Consider the following 26,984-nt stretch of genomic DNA (forward strand, 5'->3'; position numbering starts at 1 on the left):
GATATTCCAAAGGAGATGAGTCAGTCTAGCTTACCCATGCCTAGACCATATATGAAATTTGAACCTTTGGATTCTATTGAACTCACTCATCCTAAACCCCAAGTGATTGATCACCTGTCTAGGCTAGAAATTATAAAATAATTAAGGAATGAAATGGAGATTAAGGAAAAATTACCTAATGAGAAATTATTATTTGTCATTACAATTTTGTGGTATGCTAACATTGTCAATTTCCTTGTTAGTGTTGTTTTGCTTCCTTACTTAACTAGCCTAGGAAAGAACAAGATTATACACGATGGTGGATACTGGCATAGGGATGACCTCGACATCTCCAACAAATTTGCTGCCCAAATGATTTCATGTTGCCACAACAAAAAGGACCGAAAAGAGATCTTATTCCACTACCATTCAACTTCAGGAAAAGAGCACTTTGAAAAAGATAGGACTACTACAAGGGTCCTACAATTCAGATGTGAAAGACCCGAAATGCCAGAGCAAAATATTTTAAAGGCGGAACTATTATATATGTGGGGCATATTGGTCTACATTGGTGCTCCAATCGAACGAGACAAAAATGCCATAACAATTTGAGATGTTTCAGAAAGTGCAGACTCCCAAACATGTGGACAAGGGTAAAGCCCCTATAGAAGCCGCACCCACTTAGAAATAATATTTAATTGATGTTGGCACAAACGATGACATTGCTGATAATGTCCACCCATATGCACAAATGCCACGACAAATTGCAACACTTCTGGCCAAGCATACCCAAGATCAAGTGGCGAATCTGACCAGCAACCTGATGAACTTCTTTGCCTATATCAAGCGACGGGATAAGGATGTGGCAATAGCCATCATGGAGCTCATTCTGCAGCCCACCGAGTCAACGGAGGAGACATAATCCGAGATGTCACGACAAGCTCCTTTGCGTAGGAGCCGACGCCGCCTGAAAAAGGCATCTAAGCGCGAGGAACCCCAGCTCTCAACCGTCCCTGAAGGTCCCAGTACTCCTCCAGTTGCACCCACTTCTGACTCCGAACACTTCAGCCCCACCCAACTATGTAAGCACACCCGTGGCACGACCGCCGCACCACCACACGCATGAAGTCAAGGTACCTTGCATTGCATTGCATTTCATAATATTTTATAGCATGTAGTTTCATTTTCCTTAGTTTTAGTAAGCATTGAGGACAATGCTTCTTTCAAGTTTGGGGGAGGTATGGTTTTCAAATCATTGCATGATAGTATTAGTAAAATAAATATGCCATGACATTAGTAAGTGTTTGAATAGTTTTCTTGAATTAGTTAAGGATGCCCGGTGATGATGAATTCTTGATGGCTAGGATAGAATGTACATGAATGGTTGAGGATGATAGAACCAACTCTAGGACTTGCTCCTTTGAAACCCTTGAACATAAGATTGTATGCTTTCAATGCTTGAGAAACTTAGAAATTTTTTATAAGAGAATTCTTAAATGTCATGGCATAAAACTGTGAATGATGAAAACCATAAAAAAATGATGAAAAATGAAAAAAATGAAATTAAATGAATGAAGTCATGAATAAATGCCTCGGCATATCTGTAGAGGGACACTCCGCTATGCCATGGCATATGAGTGAATGAAAGATGTCACGGGATGGCTCTACCTGACTAGCTTGGGGTGGAAGGTATGCTTCCTTTCACCTAGAGTATGGGATGGTAAAGTGATGGGCTGACTCCCCTAGTAGCAGAATTAAAGAAAAGAAAGCAAGGTGAGAGTAAATATTTATCATGGCAAATTAAGAAAGCTTGATTAGAAAATTTTTAAGTTTATTAAGCATGGATTGGATACAAACACGCATACACCCACACAAAGAATCTTGCCCTAGGGGATAGTACTAGAGTTCTCGACTTAGTCTAGGATGTTGAAGCCATATGTGCTGAGGGCTGAAATTTTATCCCATAAATTATTCTACTTCTGAACTTGTCATGGTATTTTTGTTTTGCTTAATATTATCCATTGCTTGAGGACAAGCAATAGCTTACGTTTGGGGGTGTGATAACTCCGTAAAAAGGTCAAATTTTGGGACCTTTTCACTTAAGTTACTGAATGTTTAAGAGCTCGTTTAGGACCATGTAGATGCATTTAGAAGCATTTACTTGCATGTGGTGGAATTCAGTTTGTCGCGTTATTTTAATTTGTCATTAGTGCTACCTTATGGGGAAGGTGTTTGTCTAATGATGTGCATGAATTAAGAGCAAGGAAAAGAGAAAAGGAAATGTCGTGACATAAGGAGACTGCTGAGAAGAATGAAAATGCCGAGTTGGATTGGAATTTCAAAAGCAAGCCAAGTGCAAGAAGATATTTTTACCCAACTGTCTCCTACTTTCCATGATCTCTAGCCGAGAAATCTACCTCAAAGATCCGCCTGGAGGGGTCAGCGCTGCTACATCCGATCCTGCTGACCACGCCGCCTACTCTGCAGATCATGTATGTCCTTGGGTGTCTGCAGTGGGATTATGTCGGGTACTCAGTCGGCAACCCAGATTGGATCACTGCTATGCTTTGCCCAATACCCATATGATTTAAGCATGGTTTGGGGTTTTCTAAGAATTTCAACACCAAGTCCTAGGGTTAATTTTCCCCTATAAATAGAGGATAAAGCCAAAATGTTGGAGACTTTTATTCCACCCAGATTTGAGCTTAAAAAGTTAGAGAGAGAGTCTCATCTTTCTCCGTCAATCCTACTTGTCGTGGCATTTCTCCTTGACAAGCTTGAGGGAGTGGCGTCCTGAGCGTCTGAGAAGAGCCAGTTCGCTGGGAGCAGTTCTTGGTGGCTGAGGGAAGCATTGGGCAGTGCACGTCGAAGGCTTTCTCTCCCCCCTTAGTTCTTTGCTTTCATATTTTGTTGTTGGGTTGTAAGGAACGAATGAAACTTGCTTTGTGCTTGTTTATTTTGAACCCCACCATGAACTAATCCTTTTTGGTGGAAAGTCGCTTGGATGTTTAAGTTTTTATTTTAATGAATGGTTGTTTTTCTATGCTATATTCTATTTTGTTTATGAAACTTAATGCCTTAAGGTTGTAGGAGCTATGAGAGTAGCCTTTGCTTAGGAGGTCTTGAGGGTTCGAGAGAATGCCTTGGTAAAATATCCTTAGTATTCGAGAGAAACTAGGGAGAAACTACATAAACAAGGGGTTCTAGGTAGTAACTAGGCCTAATTCATCTTAGAGATAAGGTTAGGATTTCATTCGACTAAAAGGAGCTGTGCAAGATTGATAGGTTAAATTGCTGCCGTAAAAAGGTATTGCGGAGACATATCTTGTTATCTGGACCAATAGCATCACTACAGGGGTTTATGCCAATCGGTTTTTCCAGGGCATCTTTAATCTGTCGAGTCCCTTACTAGAGATAGCATAGGGCACCTTAGTAGACTTTGTCGGGCAGGCTAGGCATAGAAGAAATACCATTCAGAGAAATAGACTTAGATTTTCCTAGTGACTCCTATCACTTATTCCCATAGCAACTTGTCGTGTGAGAAAGACAAAGTCCTATTAATCAAATCGTAATTTACATTTCATTTTGCCTTGACATTTGTTTTCGCTCAAAACAATTTAATTTGCCACGACATTTCCATCCACTTTGCCATGGCATATCCATTTGCTACCAAACCACCATTCCATTTCCACAACATCTATCTCATTTTGCCACGGCATTATCATTTGTACATACCATAACTAACTTTACTTAGGTGACAAAGTAAAGCGCTTTGATATAACTTATTCGACTTTCTCCAATCCCTGTGGAGACGATACTCACTTATCACTTTATTACTTGTTTGATTGTGTATACTTGCATATATATATGCACCCATTTATAGTACTCATACCGAGCGAACAATGACTTAGTGAGGCATATAAAACTTATGATATAACTCTAACGTCTGACAATGCATGAACATGAAATATTATAATATCACATCAAATCATATACCAATTCATACATACTCATATATAATCACTTCTATTATTACCAATCTTATCATTAGTCCTTATAATGATATAATCTTATACATAACATTCATAATCACCATATCATACATTAACAAAGCAATACATAATATTACATAAATCATATAATCCATTTCATATTACAAATCACATATACATATTTCATACAGTATCATTGTTTAACCTCTTTATTAGCCCATGTACACATTTGAGAACTAAAGATATACGAGTACATTGATGTTGTGCACACATATGCTATCACCACATCTCAAATAAATTCCCACTAGGGGAACTTAAAATTTTTCCCGAAGGACCACTATTCATATATCCCGAAGGACATAGGTAACCTTTCCATATGTCCCGAAGGACATAGGTAAACTGTCCATATGTCCTGAAGGACATAGGTAACCCTCGACTCTTGGCATGCCAACTAAACCTATAGCTCTCATTGCACATAACATGGGCATTCTCTTTCATATCATTTCCCATATTCATATAAACATATGGTTCACTTTCATATATCTCATATCTTGTGATCATGTAATCACATTTCTTATCTTCATGTATCTCATTGTTATATGTCACATATCACATATACTTATACTCAAATGGTTCAATATCATTGAACTTACTTCACTTTTTCATGTTATCACACATGCATATAATCTTATATGCCCTATCAATAACATATAGACTATATAGACTTACACATGTACTCATATGTACTTTTTAATGTAATTTTCATAATAATGCCATATACTCATATCATACAATAATTTCACCTAGGTCTCCCTCATAGAGTTTATACTACATGTTCATATAATATTATTTTATCCTATAAGTAATTTCTACTCATCTTATCTCACTTTTCCATTTCACCCACATAAATCATTTATAACTGTTCACATGATTTAATTTCACTAACCTGAATTCATACAGATCATATAACCTATATTACTTATCTCACATTATTTATATACTAGTTTAATCTATTTATTTAGTTCAATTTCACATGACTCCTATAATACTCTTTCATAAAGCTTTGTAGTTCTTCACTTTATAACTCCTATACCATAGTTTTCTTTAAATATATAAATCTTCCCTATATCGCTTTTCTTATAGTTTTGTATCACCATTTATGTTTATGTCCCCTAATTTATTTACTATTCTCATAGAGTCTCATAACCTTTCTCGTATAATCACTTATACCATATTATATAACCTTTCTCATAACCTTGGATTTTTTTCTACCAGAAGCTTGACATATGAGCATATGACATCTAAACCTAAATGTTTGTGGTCTTGTGTCAATGAGCTCAATGTATATGTGTGTTGGCCATTAAACCTTGTAACTTCCCAAAACATCTTCCGTTGTAAGTATGAAATTTGTATCCTCCACTTACACCTGACATTATGGTTTATACACTTAACAAAATATGATTTTTGATCAAACACCACCATATAGAATTTGATATGGGCTTTGATGCAATACTATTGATTACTAGTTGTGCTTCATTTTTAGTTTCAAACTTGGACCCAAGCGTGAACTCCGTTGATCCTTAATTGGAGGTACCCCAGTGGGCAACCATATCTTCAACATATCATGGATCTTAGGATTCCTCATAGCATCATAGGTAACGTCATGGATTGCAACTGGATGATGATACTAAGATAAATTGTTTTAAGGCATTTAGGGTTGATGGGGTATTAGTAAATAGGCCTAACTCCTTAGAGCATTATGCAATCCATACACTCGTGAAATCGCTGCGTCTCATAAATCACCCTCAATATTGAAACCTAGTCCCTCTAAAACGGCTTCAATGATATCAAAATCATCAAGTATTAGTGTGTCGTCATCTTTTATCATTGGAATGTTAGTTTCATCATCCTTGCTAAACTCAATAAGGCCTTTACCGAATCACCTAATAAGGTTATCATCTGCATCACTTTCATACGATATAGATGTTCATGGTTCTTTTGCGACAAGTAAAACTATTGATAACGTAGGAAGATTTGATGCATTTTTTATTTCAGCATAAATCCCGAGCATTTGATTATTTGATGATTGATGAGTCCATCCATAATGATAATATCGTCATCATCCTCAAGCTGGATTACTCCATATAAGCATGTGCATGGAGTTAATGAGATCATGTGTCACTATCTCAAACAAGAAATAAAAGCTCCAAGTTTTCTTTCAATTTTGTGCTTAATTTGGTGATGAGATACATCTACAGGGAACATCATGTTTACGGGCCTCTAAGATGTAAAAACGACTGTCGTAACCGTCTTTCGGTTGGGCCCCGAAATTGGGATTCAACTTGAAAAATATGGATTGGAGTCACCACTGACCATTTTAAAACGAATTTAGGTGGGTCGGACACCATTTTACCTGATCTGCATTTTTACCAGAAATGTGTCGGGTTTGGGAGTTGGTTACGGTCAAGGAAGGATTAACACCCTTGAATCGCCCTTTCGGTACCAATTAATTTGTCGGTTGTCTTAGTTACGAAAATTCGAAATTAAAATTAAAATTTAATAGACCCGATTCAAATTACTTACAATTGATTGATTTGAATACCCTTAACAGATAAAAATGTTAGATTCATAGCGGAGTAAAAATGGAAAATAACAAAACACGTAAAATATAATAAAAAATAAAATAAAATAAAAATAAAAAAATGAATAAAATGTTAAAAAATAAAGACACAAATAAAGGGGAAAATTAATGGAGTAAAAAAATAAAAAAAGGTAAAAGAAATTAAAAAGGAATAAAAATAATGTGTACATATAAAGTATTATTCACTAAAACAAATAATAATAAATATATAATACTAAGTAAAACAAATAAAAAATAAAGATATACATGATATTAAGGGAAAAAATAATAGAAAAAATAAAATAAAGTAAAAATATAATATATATATAAATAAATAAATAAAAACAAATATAGAATATTAAGAAAATATATATAAAAACGTATAAAATATAATATTAAGAAAATATATATACATAATAAATGGAGAAATATTAATACATCTATACATATATATATATATATATATATATAATGATATAAGATATATATAATAAAAATAATATAATATAAATAAAAAAGAGGAATATAGTAAATAAATAAATAATATAATTAAAAATATATATAGGGGGCGAAATTAATATAAAAGTAAAATTAAAGGGTAAATTTCAAGGTAAATTAAAGATTAAGATTGACTTAGGGGGAATATTAAATACTTTAAAAAAAATGAACATGCCTCAGGAGTAGATCTAGGTTCGAAGCTTCGAAACCCCACTCCTTTTTGGTCATCGGCGCAACCCACGCTTTGGGTTATTCAAACCAAATCTCAAGAAAAATAACATGCACATATGAGAAATGAACAAATCAATGTAAAAAAGATTGTACCTTTTATTTCCTTTTCGAATCGTTTACAATAGCTTTGCCTTTGTATTTTTTCGGGCTTTCCTCTGTATCTTGTATGTAAATCGTGTGTTACAAATGGGGAGGATTACATGTATTTATAGTGAAAAAACTAACTATTTTTTATAATCCTATTAACAATAGAATCCTAATGCAACTAGACTCGTTCCTCGGTTGTTGCACATTTGTTGGTGTGGTTGTTTCTTTAAAAGATATGGTGGTGGAAGAGTCCTCCTAGGAGAGAAACTCTTGCTAGTTCTATCTTTTAAGAAAATGGGTGTCTACAATGACACCATCATTAGTTTGTAGAAATTTTCCATTAAAATGCACATATGTGATGTAACACCCCCAACCCGTACCCGACCCAGATATGAATTCGAGGTGTCACATTTACATTTCAAAACATTTTCATTCAGTGGAGTTGAAGAATAACTCCTTGTCAAATTTTCATTCAGTGGAGTTGAAGAATAACTCCTTGTCAAATTGAATTGCGTATGACTCATTCATCGTGAAGTCGAGTTCATCTTGAAATGATATGGAATTGAAGTCATAGTTCGGAATTTGAATCAGGACGTGGCTTCTCGTTGCCCTTCGGTCTTCTTCTTGGATCGGAATCGAACTCAAAAATCTTCGTTAACAGATAACTTTTCTTGACTTAAGCTATGCTGCTTGAAAATGGTTGCTTGTCACTAAGGCAAGGCTAACCCAGGTCCTCTTCTCGACTTGAAAACCTCAACTGCAACCGGAAAGTAGTGTGATTGATGTGTCATCGAGCTAAATGGAATCGAACTTGTCAATTTTGTTGGCAGATAGCCCTTCTTGCCTTGAGCTATGCTGTAAATTTAATTTGCCTCTGTGTTGAATGTAATCGAACTCGAAGGTATTTGATGACAGATAACCCTTCTTGCCGTGAGTTATGCTACAAATTATATGCCTTGGAGCTGAGCATAGTCGAACTCGAAGGTCTTTGTTGATAGATAACCCTTCTTTGAGTTGGATATCCTTCGTCGTGAAGTTGAAATCCAATCTAGAGATGGATGTTGCTTGTGTGCACGATTCCCTTCATCGTGAAGTTGAAACTACCAGTGGCCCCTTCGTCGTGAAGTTGAGCCTGGTAATTAGATATACTTCATCGTGAAGTTGAAATCCAAGTAGGTAGTATTGTTCCAAGTCCAATATCCTCCGTCGTGAAGTTGAAACTGGCTTTGGAACTAGGAAATTGTTTGTTGACAGTCAGCCGCCCCTTCGTTGTGAAGTTGAGCTTGTGTTGTCTCGAGTTCAATATCCTTCGTTATGAAGTTGAAATTGACTCTGAATGAAACTGAAAGTTGTTTGTTGACAATCAGTCGCCCCTTCGTTGTGAAGTTGAGCTTGTGTTGTCTTGAGTCCAATATCCCTCGATGTGAAGTTGAAATTGGTTCTGAAACTAGAAAGCCCCTTCGTCGTGAAGTTGAGCCTCAAATGACACGATATTCTCCGTTGTGGAGTTGAAATCGTGGATGTGTGGGTACGATATCCTCCATCGTGGAGTTTAAATCGCGGATGACCCCTTTTATTGTGAAGTTTGGCTTTGAGTTAGATATCCTCCGTCGTGAGTTGAAATCTACTCTCGAGCAAATTGTGTCGCTTTGAGTTCAATATCCTTCACCGCGAAGTTGAAATTGACTCTAGCTAAAACCTGAAAAAGTTATGCATATATGTGATGCTATGTATGCAATGCTCTTAAGTGTGCCTAAAATGCATATGCAACATATGTTATCTTGGGGCTCTGGAGAGAAATCTTGATCTCCGGTTGCCTGTCTGGAATCTTGATTCTTAAATCTTTAAGTTTTGATCCCTGATCTTGAATTCTTCAAATATTCAAATCTGATGTGCACATTCTATTTTTGATTTGAGAAATGCTTCTTCGACCATCTCAAGTATGTGTCTGAGCTGAGTGTAACGGTTCAGATGGTGCTTCAAGAGAAGTTGTCTCGAAAGAGATAGAATTCGTTTCAAGGGAAACGATCTCAAAGATATCTGTTGTTTCATGAGAAACGATCTTAAGGGAAACTAAATTTTGTTTTAAGGGAAATAAATTTGAAGATTTTATGTTTCAAGAGAAACTGTCTCAAGGGAGACAAAATTTGTTTTAGGGGAAATAAATTCAAAGATTTTGTTTCAAGGGAAACTGTCTCAAGAGAGACGAAATTTGTTTCAAGAGAAACTGTCTCAAGAGAGACAAAACTTAGTTCCAAAAGAAACTGTCTCAAGGGAGACGAAATTTGTTTCAAAGAAAACATATTCAAATATTTTGTTTCAAGGGAAACTGTCTCAAGAGAGACAAAACTTGTTTCAAGGGAAACTGTCTCAAGAGAGACAAAATTTTGTTTCAAGGGAAACTATCTCAAGAGAGACGAAATTTATTTCAAGGGAAATGTTTTCAATGTTTATGTTTCAAGAGAAACTGTCTTAAGGGAGACAAAATTTTGTTTCAAGTGAAACTATCTCAAGTGAGATAAAATCTTCTTTTTAAAAATAGTATTGAGTGAAATGAAATGCCTTCTTTCGAGTGAAACAGTCTCAAGTGAGACAAAGTCTATTTTAAGAAAAGCAATCTCAAGTGAGATAATCATCTGCATTAAATGAGACTGTCTCAAGCGAGACAAAATTTATATTGGAAATGTTGAATCTGAAGATCAATGTCGATCTTTAAATCTGTCGAGTTGGTTGAAGTGTAACTTCTTGTTGCTGAGTTAAGCAACCACCATCAATTTTTACAAACTCTTTTGAATCAAGTATCTTTCGCCTTGAAGTTGAAACTTGACTCTAAAGATGCAAAACTTATGTATATGAAAATATAATGCTCTAAAATGTATGTATAATGAATTAGTTCTTGTTTTATTCCTTGGAAAGAATCTCATTTTTTGTCTGTTGGTTCCTACATGTGGAGGAAAGGCCTTCGGAAGATCTGATCGTTCACATCAGGATTTTGAATCCCCGAATATACCCCAATATTCGATGTTGATTCTCAAAAAATGCCCCAACATTTGATGTTGAATCTTCAAAAGTGTCCATATTATTCCTCATTTCTTGCTTCAACATTGATTCTAAGCATGTCATTTACCAATATCCACTCTAGAGAGATTGTCTTGTTTGAAAAAATGTTTTTATTTCTCTTTTATTTTCAAAGTTTTGAAAATATATATTAAAAGAGTTTCAAAAAATGTTTAATCAAAAGTTTTGAAAATATTGCCCCTTTCACAGTTTTACAATTGAGACGAATCATAAAACTAGAGTTCATTAGATATCAAAGAATTAATTATATTGTTAATCCTTCAATAAATTATAGCTATTTGACACGTGCCAAGATCAAATCTATTTTTGGGAAATGGTTAAGTAAGGAAAGGATAAAAAAGTCTCAAGTTATTATGTTTGGTCAAATGTTTGGCATTTTTGTTTATTTGATGCTCAAAGGTTTGATGGGGTAGCTTTGATGCTCCTCTATTGGAAGTGTTCTCCGATTCCTAGCTTTCATAGTCACGCTCGGATTGTGCGATGCCTTATCAAGGAATTTGTGCTATCGCCTCAGCTGCCCAATTTTTGTATTCGAGTCGCCTTTTCAGGTTTTCAACTCGAATCCTCTTTTGGTTTCAAGACGTCATTCAGTAATTTATGTCTTAAACCCCCCTTTGTTATTTTTCTCTATCATATATTAATTACATTATTTTTTGCAAATAAAGATAATCTTGATGGGCGGTATGAAATCTGAAGATAGTCTTTTCTGTTCAGAAATCCATGTATGATTAGAAGGGACTTTTAAGGCACGTAACGTAGGTCATGGTTCATGGTTATAAAAGAAATGGATAAAAGGCCCAAACAAGTGTTTAAGGGTGATTGAACCAAGGATCAATTCATTCTGATGTCTTCGATCATATCTTGCTCAATTTGAATCTGCTTGTATGTGTCTCTCTCTTGATGCTCCATGATCTTCGAGTAGAGTGATGCAGTAATTCAGAAATGATTGTGCTTGATCAATCTCATTTGATGCTCTATGATCTTCGAGTGAAGTGGTTCAGTGATTCAGAAATGATTGTGCTTGATCAATCTCATAGTTTAAATCTCGATGCGTTGTTTGAATCGAGAGAATCTTTGCATATGCATCTTGTCTTCTTTTTTCTTCAATTTTCCTTTTTTCTTTTTTATTTTCTCTTTGCTTTTTTCTCTTTTTTCTTTTTGTTATGATTGAATCTTTGCACTTGGCATTTGGTTCACCATTCGGTACCTCATCTGAATCATTGTCTTCACTCATGCGAGCATATTTTATCCACCTTGCCCCCTAGTGTGGAGGGTGATCCTTATTTAGGGTTGAATCAGAAGAAAAAAATATTATAGGCTCAAAAGGGGACACAAGGGATATATATTTTCTCCTGTTGTGAAGGGGTAAAGAAAGAAATTCTTTCATCATTTCATACATGGAAGCTTTCACAGAAGAGGTATCCCCAGGGGGATAGATTTTCAGGATTATTTTTATTCACATGAAAATAGTGTAATTAATGCATGGTAGAATTATTTCGAGTGGATTCTTCTTTCTGCTTCTTGCCCTCAACATGTCTCAATCTTCAGGCTCCCTGCGAGATGCCCCAAGTTGTGTCTTAGAAGAATGCTCATGTTCAAATGAACAACTCAATGCCTTGGGTTTTAATGGTATAAAAATGTCAATTTTGAGTCTAAAAAGACAATGGTGTGACTTTATTGATCCAAAGAAAGGTATGGGTGTATCAAAAAGATAAAGGCATTGTTTAAAACAAATTCAAAGGGAGGTAGTGTCAAAATTTGGTCTTTTTGGTAATGACCATGAGTTATTTTGGGTAAAGAATCAAGGTATTTTATTTTGGGGTTTGAGACAGGATAAGAAAGGTCTAATCTTGCCATATGTCAAAAATCTATAATTCTTAAAGAATTAAAAGAATCCTTAATTCATTTAATATTCGAAGAACTAAAGATTAAAATTTGTTCAATTGCTCCACCTTAGAAAGTAGCATAAATTCGATTGTTTAAAAGATCAAGCAAATATGAAAGATCAAAGACGTGTTCAAACAAAACAATCCTCTAAGTGCAAATGATATATGTAATGTCCCATTCTTCGGCTGCCCATGCCCTTGAATCCATCAGGTTTTGGATCTCGCACTTCAGCGCCTTATAGTTCTCAGAGGAATGTATGGAGCATCTTATGTGGAAACTGCAAACAGCTTCAACATCGTAGCCCTTAGGATATGTGGACTCTTTTCTCAGATCATCCTGGCAGGCTTAGTCGTACAACTAGCTGATCGGGCTCATTCATTGTGATTTCAGTTTTTTTCTTTTGATGTCACAATCTTTCTTCCATGTGGTGTCATGTGGTTAAAACCACTTCATCGAATTCTCCATGAAGAAATTTCATGTTTATGAAAATGTTTAAAAATGAAATGTAGAAAAAAATGCATGAAATGTTCGAGGCATTGATCCAAAAACATGTCTGTTATTATAAATAATCTTTATTGGGACAAAAGTGTTTTATCTTTTAAGAGACAATAAACATATTTAAAGGTACATCCAGACTAAATCCTCTAGACCCTGAAACAATTAGACTAGTCTTCTACCTTCGTCAGTCACTGGTCGAATACCCTGTCGAACCGCTCCGGCTTCTCTGGCTAAATAGTGCAAGTGACGATTTGTTTCTTGTACTTGTTCCTAGAAGTATCGAATGACTGCATCTCTGGCTTTCATCCTTTGTTGAACCTGTTCTATCACGGAAACATCATTGAAATCCTTCATCAAAGGGATTATCTGAAGTTCATTGAATTTGTCGACAATGGCTTCTAATTCAGCTATCGTTTTGTCATCTTGTTCTTTTTGTCTTTGAAGAGACTCTCGAGATCAGTAACATTTTTCTCGTCTTGCCCCTGCCACCTTTGTCAACCCATTTTTGAAAAGTTGACTTTTGATCTATTTGATTATGGGCACCATGTCTTCTTGATCGAATGTGACACATAGTTGTCTTCCAAATTATCCTCATTTTCTTTCTGAGTCTTTTCTGACCATAGTCGAACCCCTGCATTTTTCACCTCTTGTATTACAACCCCTTTGTCCATTAATGCAGATCATTCATGTTTTAACAAACACGTTTTTGGTGGATCAACACCTCTTTTAAATAATGCAAATGATGAAATAAAAATAAAAGAGAGAAAAAATGAAAAGAGTTAGTAAGGTAAAGATAATAATCAAAACAATCATGAAAATAAAAGTCCTACCCTACATGATATCTACCCCACATGCTTATTATTCCTACCCGGACATGATCTCTATCCCACAAGTTGATCTTGAACAAGTCCTAACCGCATAAATTTCTAGTTCACATGCTTTGAACAGAAAGTAAAGCATGAAACAAAACAACCTAGGGTTTGGAATGAAGTTTTGGGGTGGGTTCTAATTCTCCATAGCCTCTCGGTTTAGGTTCTAAAAAACGGTACCCGAGTTCTCCTTGTCGGTGCCCCCTTGTGCTTACCAGACCCTTAGTCCTAAGCCTATTACAAGCTCGTGTGGACTAAGTTAAACTCGAGAGGAAACTCGAGAGGAAACATTCCCTTATGCCCATACGGAGAATAAATTCACACGAAGGCATAAGGTATATGAATCCCGAAGGTTACTTGCTAGGCCCATACGGAGAATAAATTCCCACGAAGGCGTCGCTTTCTCCCCCACTTAAAAGGGTTCGGAGCTCGGGTATAGAGCCTGAGATGAAAATTTTGAAAAATCTGAAATCATTAAAAAACTTTAGTACAACTATTTATTTGAAAAATAATCAAAGATAAACAATTAGAATCGAATAAATAAATTAAAATTTAAACTTGTAATTTTCGCTAAAAAAGACAATCGGAAATTAATTTTGGTCTGACTCACTTACCTTTCCCCAGCAGAGTCGCCAAGCTGTCGTAACCGTTTTTCGGTTGGGCCCCGGAATTGGGCTTCGACTTGAAAATGTGGATTGGAGTCGCCACCGACCATTTTAAAACGAATTTAGGTGGGTCAGACACCATCTTACCTAATCTGCGTTTTTACCAGAAATGTGTCGGGTTTGGGAGTCGGTTATGGTCAAGGAAGGATTAGCACCCTTGAACCGCCCTTTCGGTACCAATTAATTTACCGGTTGTCTTAGTTGCGAAAATTTAAATTTAAATTTAACATACTCGATTCAAATTACTTACAATTGATTGATTTGAATACCCTTAAAATATAAAAACGTTAGATTCGTAGCAGAGTATAAAATCAAATTAGGATAGCAACTGTGCAAACGTGAGAATAATAAATAAAACAAGAAAAAATGGAAAATAACAAAACACGTAAAAAATAAATAAAATAAAATAAAAATAAACAAAATGAATAAAATATTAAAAAACAAAGACACAGATAAAGGGAAAAAATTAATGGAGTAAAAAAATAAAAAAAGGTAAAAGAAATTAAAAAGGAATAAAAATAATGTGTACATATAAAGTAGTATTCACTAAAACAAATAAAAATAATAAATATATAATACTAAATATAACAAATAAAAAATAAGGAAAAATATAATAGAAAAAATAAAATAAAGTAAAAATATAATATATATAAATAAATAAATAAAAATAGAATATTAAGAAATTATATATAAAAATGTATAAAATATAATATTAAGAAACAATATATACATAATAAATGGAGAAACATTAATACATCTATACATATATATATATATATATATATATAATGATATAAGATATATATAATATAAATAATATAATATAAATAAAAAAAGAGGAATATAGTAAATAAATAAATAAATATAATTAAAAATATATATATATGGGACGAAATTAATATAAAAGTAAAATTAAAGGGTAAATTTCAAGGTAAATTAAAGATTAAGATTGACTTAGGGGGAATATTAAATACTTTAAAAAATGAACATGCCTCAGGAGTAGATCTAGGTTCGAAGCTTCGAAACCCCACCCCTTTTTGGTCATCGGCACAACCCACGCTTTGGGTTATTCAAACCAAATCTAAAGAAAAATAACATGCACATGAGAGAAATGAACGAATCAATGTTAAAAAAGATGTTACCTTTTATTTCCTTTTCGAATCGTTTACAATAGCTTTGCCTTTGTATTTTTTTCGTGCTTTCCTCTGTATCTTGTATGTAAATCGTGTATTACAAATGGGGAGGATTACATGTATTTATAGTGAAAAAAACTAACTATTTTTAGAATCCTATTAATAATAGAATCCTAATGCAATTAGACTCCTTGCTCGGTTGTTGCACATTTGTTGGTGTGGTTGTTGCTTTAAAAGATATGGTGGTGGAAGAGTCCTCCTAGGAGAGAAACTCTTGCTAGTTCTATCTTTTAAGAAAATGGGTGTCTACAATGACACCATCATTAGTTTGTAGAAATTTTCCATTAAAATGCACATATGTGATGTAACACCCCCAACCCGTACCCGACCCAGATACGAATTCGAGGTGTCACATTTACATTTCAAAACATTTACTTGTACAAAATAGTGAACAATTTTAAAACTTTTACTAATATTAAGAAAATAAGATAATATATTGTTGAATTATGTTTCGTTATAACAAATTTAAGTCATAAAAATGTTTTTATGAATATTACTATATCGTATGAATAGTACTAATATTGTGCAAATAGTACCGTGAACAGTGTACCGATGCACAAAAACATCAAATTTAAAATGTGTATCGATGTACTGCTACAGTGTACCGATTCACTGCTACATTAATTTTAGCAAAACATATATAAAACTCATAAAAACTTAACATTTCATCACTATAAAGTTACCATTTACATAAATAAGTTTAAAACATTACAAAACTCAGTCATATGATTTTATAAAACCGATTAGAACATATCAAATTCAAATCTTTATTTACATGCCAACCATAATAAGTATTACAAAATACAAACTATTCAATTCTTTTCTGATCTGATCTTTGGAAAGGAGAAACTGACTTGTCTTGTTTAACTTTTATCAGTCTTCCTTTTCTCGGAACCTACGTGTGAAACAATCACACGCTAAGTCATTGACTTAGTGAGGCATATAAAAACATATAATAGAAACCGTAAAATATTTCATATATCAAAATGCATACATGCACATATACCATCATTATCAACATCATTATCATAATCTCTATTTATCATATGATCTTGTACTTATCATTTCTGTATATCATATAACACATATATCATCATATAATTCATGTAATACATTTCATATCACCCAAAAGCATATACATCACATATATTGTATTTGTTATTGTCTCTTTATTAGCCCATGGTACACTTGTGAGAACTAAAGATATGTGAGTACATAGAGGTTGTGCATATATGCTGTCACCACAGCTCGTATGTGGTCCCACTAGGGGCATGTTAAATTTGTCCCGAATGACCTATGTATTTTTCCCGAAGGACCTCTGCATATGTCCCGAATGACCTCTGTATATGTCTCGAAGGACCGCGTAGACCCTCGACTCTTGGCATGCCAACTATACCCCTAGCTCTCATATCACATAACATAGGCATTATCATTTATAACAGTTCACATCACTTGTATCATATAAACATGTAATCTCATATCTCGTTCTCATGTAACTTGTATATCATTCTTGTCATATAACCCATATCACATAGGTTCATATCATGTGACATATATCACATGTGCATGTAATCACATAGATCGCATCATATAGCTTATATCATTTCTCATGTGTTCATGTAAACACGTATGTCATATCTTGTTCACATATGTTCATATAAACATCAAATAGCACATAGAATAACATATAAACTTATACATGTATTCATGTACATACTTTCATTTAGTCCGTATATCAATGCTATATAACTTATCTCACAGTTTTACGTAATCACTTATATCATATTAATTATATATTATTTCCATGTATTTACTTATATTGAATTCACGTATCTTATATTACATGTTCCTATAATCACTTATGAAATCATGTATTCAAACATTCATGTATAACGTTATGCTTGCATCACAAATCAAATAATATTTTAGGAGTCACTTCTTACCATAGTAACTCTGTCATTGGCCCATCGCAAGCCAATGTTTGTTCGATAACATAAGTATAATTAAATTGCACTCACATTGACACTTTATAAAATCCAAATCCACTTCTATGATTTATCTCTTTGGATTGATACTAACTTTGCAGTCATTTCAGAACTTGCTTGTGCTCAATATCTATACAATCATACATATAATATCTATATCAGCATTCCAAATATTATGATTCAGTCCTTCATCTCTTAGACTAAAAGAAAGATATAATTTCCATTTCCCTTTTTAGTGTATCGATACACTACTTATGTATCGGTACACAAATTACAATTGAAAACTTTCAATTCAAGGGTGTATTGATACTATCCTTAGTGTATCGGTACACTAACTATGTGAATGTTGCACTTAAATCACCAATCTTTTCAAACTTCCAAAATGGTCATATTTCACATCTAAATGCTCATTTTAATTCCAAAACAATAATTTCCAGCATAGTACATCAACTATTAAACAATTATACAATCATTCATAACTTTTCCAAAATTATAGAATTGGTCCTCTAACTTTTCAAAATTTGCAAAATAGTCCCCAAATTTTCTAAGGCTTGTAGAATACTTCCTACATCATTTCTAGACCTTATATAATTTTTCCATAATTTTTCTCACTCAAATTCATCATGTTCAAATTTTCAAAGAATAATTTCTATAAAGATTGAACATGTTTTAACCATAACTCAAGCTTGAAAATGAATTTATAACCTCTAAATCATCAAGATTTATCATCAATTTCATGAATCCTATCATGAACATAAATCCTTATATTTGGGATCTTTGAAATCCAGCAAGATTAGAAAGAAATATTGGTACCAAATGATAGCGTTTTTCGCGTAGATCACTTTCCTATTTCACGACATAACTCGAATTCCAAAGAAATTAGCTCAAAAATTGAAACAAAATTTATTTCTTACCTTGGGAGGAGCTCACGTTTGCTGATGGAGAAGATGAAAAAATCATATGATATTTATTCATCTTTCTTAATTAAATATTGAATATAAAATTCATTAAATGTCAAATTACTACTTTACCCTTGAAATCAAAATATCTATACTAATTTACCCTTAATGAACTTGATATTTACATTAATACCAAGCTACATTAACCTTGTCATATTCCACAGTCAAATATGTACAAAATATTTTCCCACTTTACCATTTTGCCCTTGCAATTTTCAAAACTTACAATTCTGTCACTTTAATCCAACAGTCCAAATTAAATATGAAATTAAATCCTTAAATATTATTTTCCAACATTTAAAAATGTGAAAATAATATATTTATTTCCTTATTTTCGAAACCAAATGTAACTTTTCCAAATTACCATTTTGATCCCTAAACTTTTCTAAAGTTTATAATTTGGTCACCAAACTTTACAAAATCTTATAATTTGGTCACTAACTAAATCCATTTATGGAATAAATTCTTTTTGGGAAAAATACCACTTATGTCTTTAAAATTTTCCCAAATTTTCTACTTTGACCGTCAAACTTTCAAAATTTGCATTTTGGTCACTAGTCCACTTTTTGAGATGTTACATGTGAAGAATTACGTAGTCATTGTTTGAAAGAATATTTTTGTAGATTTAAGAAAGTTTTAAAAATTAGATATTTTTCAAAGAACATATGCCAATTTAAAAGACCTTATCAAAACGACCTTTCTTATTTTCAGTGATATATCATCTCATATATGATCTTTTTGACCACATTTAATGTTCTTTCTTCTTTTCAGTAATATATCAACTCATATATGACGTTTTTGACCATTTTTAATGAAAAACGTCCTTTTTATTTTAGTGACCATTGAATGAAAAATCAGACCCTATCATAATAATTCAAAATGAAAAATTATATTTTCAGTTATATATCACTTCATTTTTGAATTTGTTTGGTACTATATTTTATAATTAATTAGACCCTATCGTAATAATTCAAAATAAAACAGAATCTTTTCAGTTATATATCAACTTATTTCTAAACTTGTTGACCATATTTAAGAATTAAATATATTCTATCATAATAATATTCGAGGGAGACATTCGACTTTTTGACTTGATGATGAAAATTTCAAACAAGGTTGGAGCTAATGAAGATTCAACATTTTCTTTACTATAGTTGAGGTTTCCAACTTCTTTGGTTCCACATCATTCATCAATGGGCTATATGAATAATAATTTTGTAGTGTGAACAATGATTGATACATACATTACCAATTCTATGAGTAATGTTGACATATTTGTTGAGTCTCATAATTAAGTCGCAACTCCTTTCACATCAAAAACAAAATCTCAAGACGCATCTAATAATATAGAAGTTGAACTTCAAGAACTTGAACTATTTATATATAGAAGGAAACAAGAGAAAGTATGGATTGAAGAACTTTATGATGATTTAGCTGACTATGTAGATTAAGATGTGGAGGTAACAACTTAATGTTTCTATTGTAATGTAATGTAGGAGATAATGTTTCTAATGTAATGTTTGAGTTAATGCTTCTAATGTAAAATTTAGTGGTTTGTTGCATTATGCCTTTTTTATAAATAAAAAAAATAGGAGTTAATGATTATACTTTAATGTAGGGGTTAATTGAAGAATTTTACTTAAAATTTAGTAGCTTGTTGCATTATGCTTTTTTTAATGGGTAATATTTTTAGAGAACTTATACGAACTCGTTATGTCGACATGACGAGTTCTATGGTTTTTTAAAAATAATTATTTTGTATTAGTTTATATATATATATATTAATAAAACTCGTCAAGTGGGCATGGTGATTCGAGTAGGGATGGCAAACGGGAGAGGTAGGTGCAGATACCCCTTCCCTCATCCTTATATCTACATAATATTTTCGTATTCACCACCTACCCACCACTCACGATGGGTAAATTTTTTAAATCTACACCTGCCTATGCGGGTAAATTCTCAAATCAACATCCGCCCACGCGGATCCTGTGATCATTGACAAAATGACACATGCCAATTTAATTTTGTTTTAGAAAAATAAAACTCATTTCTCCCTTATTTTGACAAAAACATATAACACATACTTACACTGATATAAGTATGTGTTAATTGCTACACTTTTTTATTTTATTTACTTACATCGGTATAAGTATGTATTATATGTTTTTGTCAAAATAAGAAGGAAATGAATTTTGTTTTTTTAAATAAAAATTGAAAAAAAATATTTTTATAAAGTGTCACGTATCATTTTGTCAGTGGTCATAGGGTTCCACGTCACTTTGCATGACAAAAATGAGTGAACCCGTTAACGACAGAAAACACTATGTATGAAATCGAGAATTTTAAAACATTATATATGAAACTGAGAATTTGATATACTTCTACAACCACAGTCAACCATCACCCACTTATGGTGCATTAACACTTCTACCAATCATAATATAAATGTTTAAATTTAATGATTTAAAAGTTTTTTGCATCCATACATCATTAGTTTGAGGTATACATTTTTTAATTGTATAACTTAATTAATTATACAAATAAAATAAAAATACCATATCATTTTAAATGATTTATGTGACAGTTTTTAATAAATCTTGAATATAAGACTAGAATTTGTCCTCCGCCTACTGTATAAAACTAGAATGAATATCTTAATCAAATTCGGGAATTCATACTAAACCCTATCTAATGATAGCAAGCAGGGATAGAAGCGTAAATTACAAAGAGTACTAATGATGTGATTACATCGGCAAAGATTCAATTAGGGATGGCAAACGGGTGGGTCGGGTGCGGATACCCCCTTCCCCATCCCATACCCACCTAATATTTTTCAATCTACCACCCGCTCACCACCCATGATGGGTACAAATTTTCAAATCCACACCCACCTACGCGGGTACATTTTCAAATCCATCCCCACACCCACTACCCACTAGCGACATACCCATCTAGACCCGCCTGACAACAAACTAATGGGATGTTGGAGTTGGTTCCCAGACAGTTCGTGATGCGGTAGCAGCGTATGCTTCAATTTTTCAAAGGAGTAGCTCTACGAATGTTATGGAGACAGATTGTAGGGAGCATGTAGTCGTAGAGCTGGATTATTGTGTTGCTTTCGATGTTAATGCTCATAGTGCGCCTAATATGGGTTTCTAAAGAACATGAAAACTGCTACTTTTGATGTTAATGCTTATAGTATGGCTAATTTGTGTTTGGATGGACAGCATGGGCTAAAAAACATGAAAAATGACGTGGTTAGTGGTATTATGGGTTTAATCAAAGAGCTGAATATTTCCCTAATTAAAGACCAGATTAAAGACTAAATATCTTTAATATTTGGATAAATTATATGTTATATATTATACAATATTAAAATTTATAAATTAGTCTCTAAAACTACACCTAAATTCATAATGGTCCAAAATTTAATAGATATTTAGCTGGGTGGGCGGATGTGGGGCGGGCGGATGCGGGGCGGGTAATGTCTCAAACCCATTACCCGCCCACCACCCACGACGGGTACCACTTTATAAATCCACACCCGCCCACTATCCGTTAAAATTATACCCATCCCCGCTCCAATTAAAACAGATGCGGTGCGAAATCTACAAAACTATACCCGTTTACCATCGCTAGATTCAATGCGGTAGGGTCCAGAGAGAGACATGCATTTTATAATTATCCGGGGGGGGGACCTCTTAAAAGAAAGATTCTCTTATCTTTTGGGCTACGGCATCGCTCATTCTTTCATCTGATACCTCACCTTGTCGGTTATTTGCTTACTCTCCCCTCATTTCCTTCCATCCTCTTTTTTTTTAGCTTCTTCGTTTAATTTTCTGATTTAGATCTTTAAAAAAAGTTTCAAGTTTCTAAGATTATCGTGATTCTCGACAGGCTAGACGCGATCAAAACCGATCTTCGATTCTTGATTCTTGATCTGTATAGTTGTTGTGCCTGTTTCGGAAACATTTGATTCTGGTGTGGATCTTTTATCTATCGATTTTTACTTTAATCGATTCTTTAATTTTAATTACTTTTAAATTATAGGATCATTTCATCGTGTTTAATATAAGAAGAATATTGATTTTTTAAGTTTCTAAATTGGTTGTTCAATTGGAAAATCATAACAAAAAAATAAACTGTACATTTCCGTTTTAATATTTTCTCCTGAGAATATTACAATATGGAGTATGTAATTTATTTGTCTTTATCGTGGGGTAGGTTGTGAAAGAGGAAAGATGGTTTCGTTGCAAGGACCGGTGATTTGCCCTGCCGTTCGGAGCAAGCAATTTGGGTTTAATACGCCTCTGGCAAATGTTCTTTTCCCGAGAGCTAGATCGCATAGAAGTGATATATGGGGATGTAGAGGGATAATTGATGGAAAGAATAAATCGCGTGCTTTATTTCGCCAACTCAAATTACGCAAGCGCAGGACCACGGTGCAGTGCAATTTCAGCTCCTCTTCAGATGGGAATGGAAGCACGGCCGAGAATTTCAATGAAAATGATGAAGATTACGTTGAATCCTGTGTGCTGGAAGCTGGTATGTGGATGCTAAATCAGTGACTGCTTCATTATTGTATTGTTTTCATAATTCTTTTTTGTTGTTGCCTTTTAATTGTATATAAGCTGGAATCTATTTATATAGATTGTTAATATGTGGACAATTAACTGAAGTATTTCGTAATTATTTGATATAGTTGAGGTGAGGAGTGGAGCTGATGGATTTATGGTCAAAATGAGGGACGGCAGGCATTTAAGATGCGTCCATAACAATCCTCAAGGCGGGCATTTGCAGGATTATGCACCGCACCCTGCCATCGTTCTGAAGATGGAAGATGGGACTGGTCTTCTTCTTCCAATCATTGTTTGTATGTGATCTTACATGCTCCATAATTTGACTCTATTTATTAATTTTTCGGTTCATTTTGAATTGAGTTGTGGTTTTTATTGCAGTGGAGATGCCAAGTGTGTTGCTAATGGCAGCAGTGCGCAATGTCCAAATTGTATGTTATTGTTTTCTCTTTTCCATTGAGTCAGGGTTTTTTTTTCTTGCCATTTTCGATATATTGAATTTGGTGGGTACTTACTTTGTAGCGAATGTGAATGCTAATATATGATTTTGCCGTTGGCTCCAGGCTAGACCTACTATGTATCAAGTAGTGAAGGACATGATTGACAAGATGGGCTACCAAGTATGATTCCTTTTCTTCTTCCATCTCCATCATTTCAATATGTCTTTAATCCTTAGAGACGTGGCTTCTGAATTGGTGATGTTCTATCTTGCTATTCTCAGGTAAAGCTTGTCAGAGTTACTAAAAGAGTGCATGAGGCCTACTTTTCTCAGTTGTACCTCACAAAGGTATATACCTTCTTCAAGATTAAACTTCGTTCTCTTTCACTCCTTTCGCCTTTTAGTGCATTTGTCTGATTGTAACTCTGGGATGTAAATATTCATGTAGAGTTGTCTTCATTGACTATGTGCATGTTCTAACAGGTGGGTGATGAGTCAGAGCCTGTCATTTTTGACCTTAGGCCTTCTGATGCCATCAACATTGCTGTGAGATGCAAGGTATCCTTTATGTTTCTCTAGTTTGATTTTTTTTTTTGGGGGGGGGGATAATACAACTTTTTATCGAAGACCTTGATAACTTTTACCAACTTGCTCCTGAACTTGACAACTATTTTTCGTTAATTTTGATGATGTGACACAATTTAGAGTGTCATGTTATCAAAATGACCAAAAGTTCTAGCTCAAGGAACAAGCGCATATTAAAAAAAAGTTTAGGGATCGACTTGGGAAATTTTTTTAGTTCAAGAACTGAAAGGTGACACACCACAATCTTGGCGTCACATCATCAAAATGACAAAAAATGCAGTTAAAGGACATGCACAAAAAAGAAGTTCAGGGATCAAGTTGGGAAAAGTTGTCAATTTCAAGGGCTAAAAGTTAGTTTATCCTTCTTTTTACCGATAGTCATTGGAGCATTTGACTTGTAGCAGTGATGTACTATAAGTCAAACTTTTTTATAATTGTATCTTCTGGGTTCATCAAGTGCTACTTCTATTGTGAGGTCTTAGATGGATGCTTTAGATGCCCTTATTGAAGCAAATTAACATATTTAACGGGCAATTGTTTTGACACGTCTTTAAAATCTTGCTAGATAATATCTTCTAAAAGCTAAATGGCAGATTAACATATTTAACGACGGATTGTTTTGACACGAGCCTTTAAAATCTTGCTAGATAATATCTTCTAAAAGCTAAATAGCAGATTAACATATTTAACGACGGATTGTTTTGACAGTCTTTAAAATCATGCTAGATAGTATCTTCTAACAGCTAAAATGTACAAATGATTTGCAATGCTGATTGATAATTTCAAAGACTCGGGGTTGAGGAGAAAGAATACTGATCTGAGATATGGATTTGAATTGTCTCCATTGTCTATGCTAGTTTAATGATTAAGGATATCTATGAATAGATTGGGACATTGTTAAAATTTCCTTCCCCTTTATGTACTGTATAACGTTGAAAAGTGGTAGACATCCTGGAAAATTGACTTATTGTTGATTGATATGATGGCAGAAATGCTGTATCCTTTATAGAGAAGCATTCTGTGGCTGTCAATGGCTCTATGCTTTTGCTATGACCTTACATTGGTTCTGTATTTCTTTTTGGTTTTTAGGCCACCTAAACTAGTTTGGTTTTGTGAGCTTTGGTTTCAATATAAACTTTCATATTACCACTTCTTGTTTTTACATTCTGTGTGATTAAATTAAGATATGGTCTAATTATAAATTTTCATATACATATTTTTCTGTTTCACTTGCTGAGCTGATTTAATTCCTACCAAAATTTGAAAGTTTTTCAGACAAAATGACACTGGAAGCCTACCTGATGTGCTGTGCAGGTTTCTATACAAGTGAATAAGTACTTGGCATACAGTGATGGGATGCGAGTGATTGAATCAGGGAAGCCATCAGTGCTGTCTCCAGCTTCAGATGGGTTATTATTCACTGAACAGGACCGGTTAGTCTTGAAACCCCTTCGGAGATAATTTTTGCTTTTCCTTAGAGAATTGGACATGTTAACACTTGCAGGAGATTCTTGTTTTGAATATGTGAGAATCTGGAATGCTACATGCTTTGATTTATGGTTTCAGGCCAAGTGGTCAGCTTTGTCTCGATACAGAGGAATTTAATATGGTCTGCAACTTAAATGAGGCTATCACTCAGGAACGCTACAAGGATGCTGGTACTCTTCCCCTCACTCACATCATCCATGAATCCCCGACCTAGAGGTTTTTTTGGTTGCTCGTCTCACTGATATTATCCGTGCTACCTGAGATTATTTGATGATTTGCTGTCTGATATAGGCAGCAATGCATAGCCTGTCTTTTATTCGAAGAGTAACTCCATATTTTAATTTTTCTTTTGATCCATGGTGAAGTAAATTTTATTTGTTGGCTGTAGTAAAATAACGTCAAGGGCAAGATCTTAAGATCATTGGGTATATTTGATGCAATGCGTAGTGAACTATAACTGTAGCATGACCACTATCGTCTCTGGTCTGCATGATTTATTTTTCATGTGAATAACTTAATGATTTTGGTCAGCCGACTTGAGAGACAAACTTCGTAAGTTCCAGGCTCAAAGGAAGCTGAGGAAACATACATAACAGGTGATATATACTAAACCCAAAATAGGGTGCACCCTGAAGGTGCAATTGTGATCCAGACTGGCTTGCATCGTCCCTTTTTCCTGATCCGACTTGGAGCAGACGGTAAACAAGTTTTTTTTTTCAGTTGTCCTTGGTGACTTCAATATCAAAGGGAGTTATTGTTGGAACTTGGAAGGTGATAAACTAGATAGTTGGAGACTACACACGACAGTAACAGTTGTTTCTTTCATCTTGTACCAAATATAAATGTACAAGTGAAGTCTGTGAATATATATATATATATATATATATATATGTACAGTACAAACGCAGTTTAGTATTGGTGATATAATATAAGCACCTTTGTTTATGCTTATCAATTGATAATTGAGCTGCTTATTACGGACAGATTGGTAATTTGCGTATTTGTATTTCGGTTTCGGTTGTATGTTGTGTTTTTGGTTTTAAATAGTTTAACACGTTATATATGGGAAAATGGCTGAGATAATGTCTATGACTGTTTGGCATCTTTAGGCCAAAAGATGTGTGGAGTGCACGTCTTCAGCCCATGTAGAAGCCCTCGGAAATACATGGTATCTTCAGTTTTATTTTGATTGCAGCTCTGACTCTGAACTAAAGCTGTTGCATGGCGTGGGAAGCAAAGCAGCAAAGTGACTAATAATGGTGTCATTATTACACCAATAATGGAGCATCGAAATATGTTATAAAATAGGGGAGTTAGATTTTGGGGATGTTATAAAATAGGGGAGTTAGATTTT

The 26,984-nt window shown here is 34.1% G+C and overlaps 1 protein-coding gene across 3 annotated transcripts; it reads left to right on the top strand.

Moving 5' to 3' along the window:
- The first annotated feature begins 22,278 nt into the window (after positions 1 to 22,278).
- Positions 22,279 to 26,613, top strand: LOC120211104 (bifunctional nuclease 1-like). Of its 3 annotated transcripts, none has more exons than XM_039209728.1 (11): positions 22,279 to 22,310; positions 22,439 to 22,522; positions 22,766 to 23,086; positions 23,244 to 23,414; positions 23,500 to 23,549; positions 23,682 to 23,738; positions 23,840 to 23,905; positions 24,041 to 24,115; positions 25,457 to 25,575; positions 25,709 to 25,800; positions 26,162 to 26,333. In XM_039209728.1, exons 3-11 carry the CDS (start codon positions 22,783 to 22,785, stop codon positions 26,221 to 26,223), a joined length of 996 nt encoding a protein of 331 aa, XP_039065659.1. In that variant the 5' UTR covers positions 22,279 to 22,310; positions 22,439 to 22,522; positions 22,766 to 22,782; the 3' UTR covers positions 26,224 to 26,333. The 3 variants fall into 3 exon arrangements, with proteins under 3 accessions (XP_039065659.1, XP_039065661.1, XP_039065660.1); XM_039209730.1 differs by lacking the exon at positions 22,279 to 22,310 and adding an exon at positions 26,351 to 26,613 and having other exon boundaries at positions 22,354 to 22,522; positions 26,162 to 26,226; XM_039209729.1 differs by lacking the exon at positions 22,279 to 22,310 and adding an exon at positions 26,351 to 26,613 and having other exon boundaries at positions 22,355 to 22,522; positions 26,162 to 26,265.
- The last annotated feature ends 371 nt before the right edge of the window (positions 26,614 to 26,984 follow it).

Source organism: Hibiscus syriacus, unplaced genomic scaffold (assembly GCF_006381635.1).
Source record: "Hibiscus syriacus cultivar Baekdansim isolate YM2019G1 unplaced genomic scaffold, ASM638163v2 tig00109957_pilon, whole genome shotgun sequence".
In the NCBI taxonomy this organism is placed as follows: Eukaryota; Viridiplantae; Streptophyta; class Magnoliopsida; order Malvales; family Malvaceae; genus Hibiscus; species Hibiscus syriacus.

Coding starts and splice junctions, on each gene's coding strand:
- LOC120211104 (XM_039209728.1), top strand. CDS start 22,783: ATGGTTTCGTTGCAAGGACCGGTGATTTGCCCTGCCGTTCGGAGCAAG. Junction 23,087..23,243: donor ATCCTGTGTGCTGGAAGCTG/GTATGTGGATGC, acceptor TATTTGATATAG/TTGAGGTGAGGAGTGGAGCT. Junction 23,739..23,839: donor TTGACAAGATGGGCTACCAA/GTATGATTCCTT, acceptor TGCTATTCTCAG/GTAAAGCTTGTCAGAGTTAC.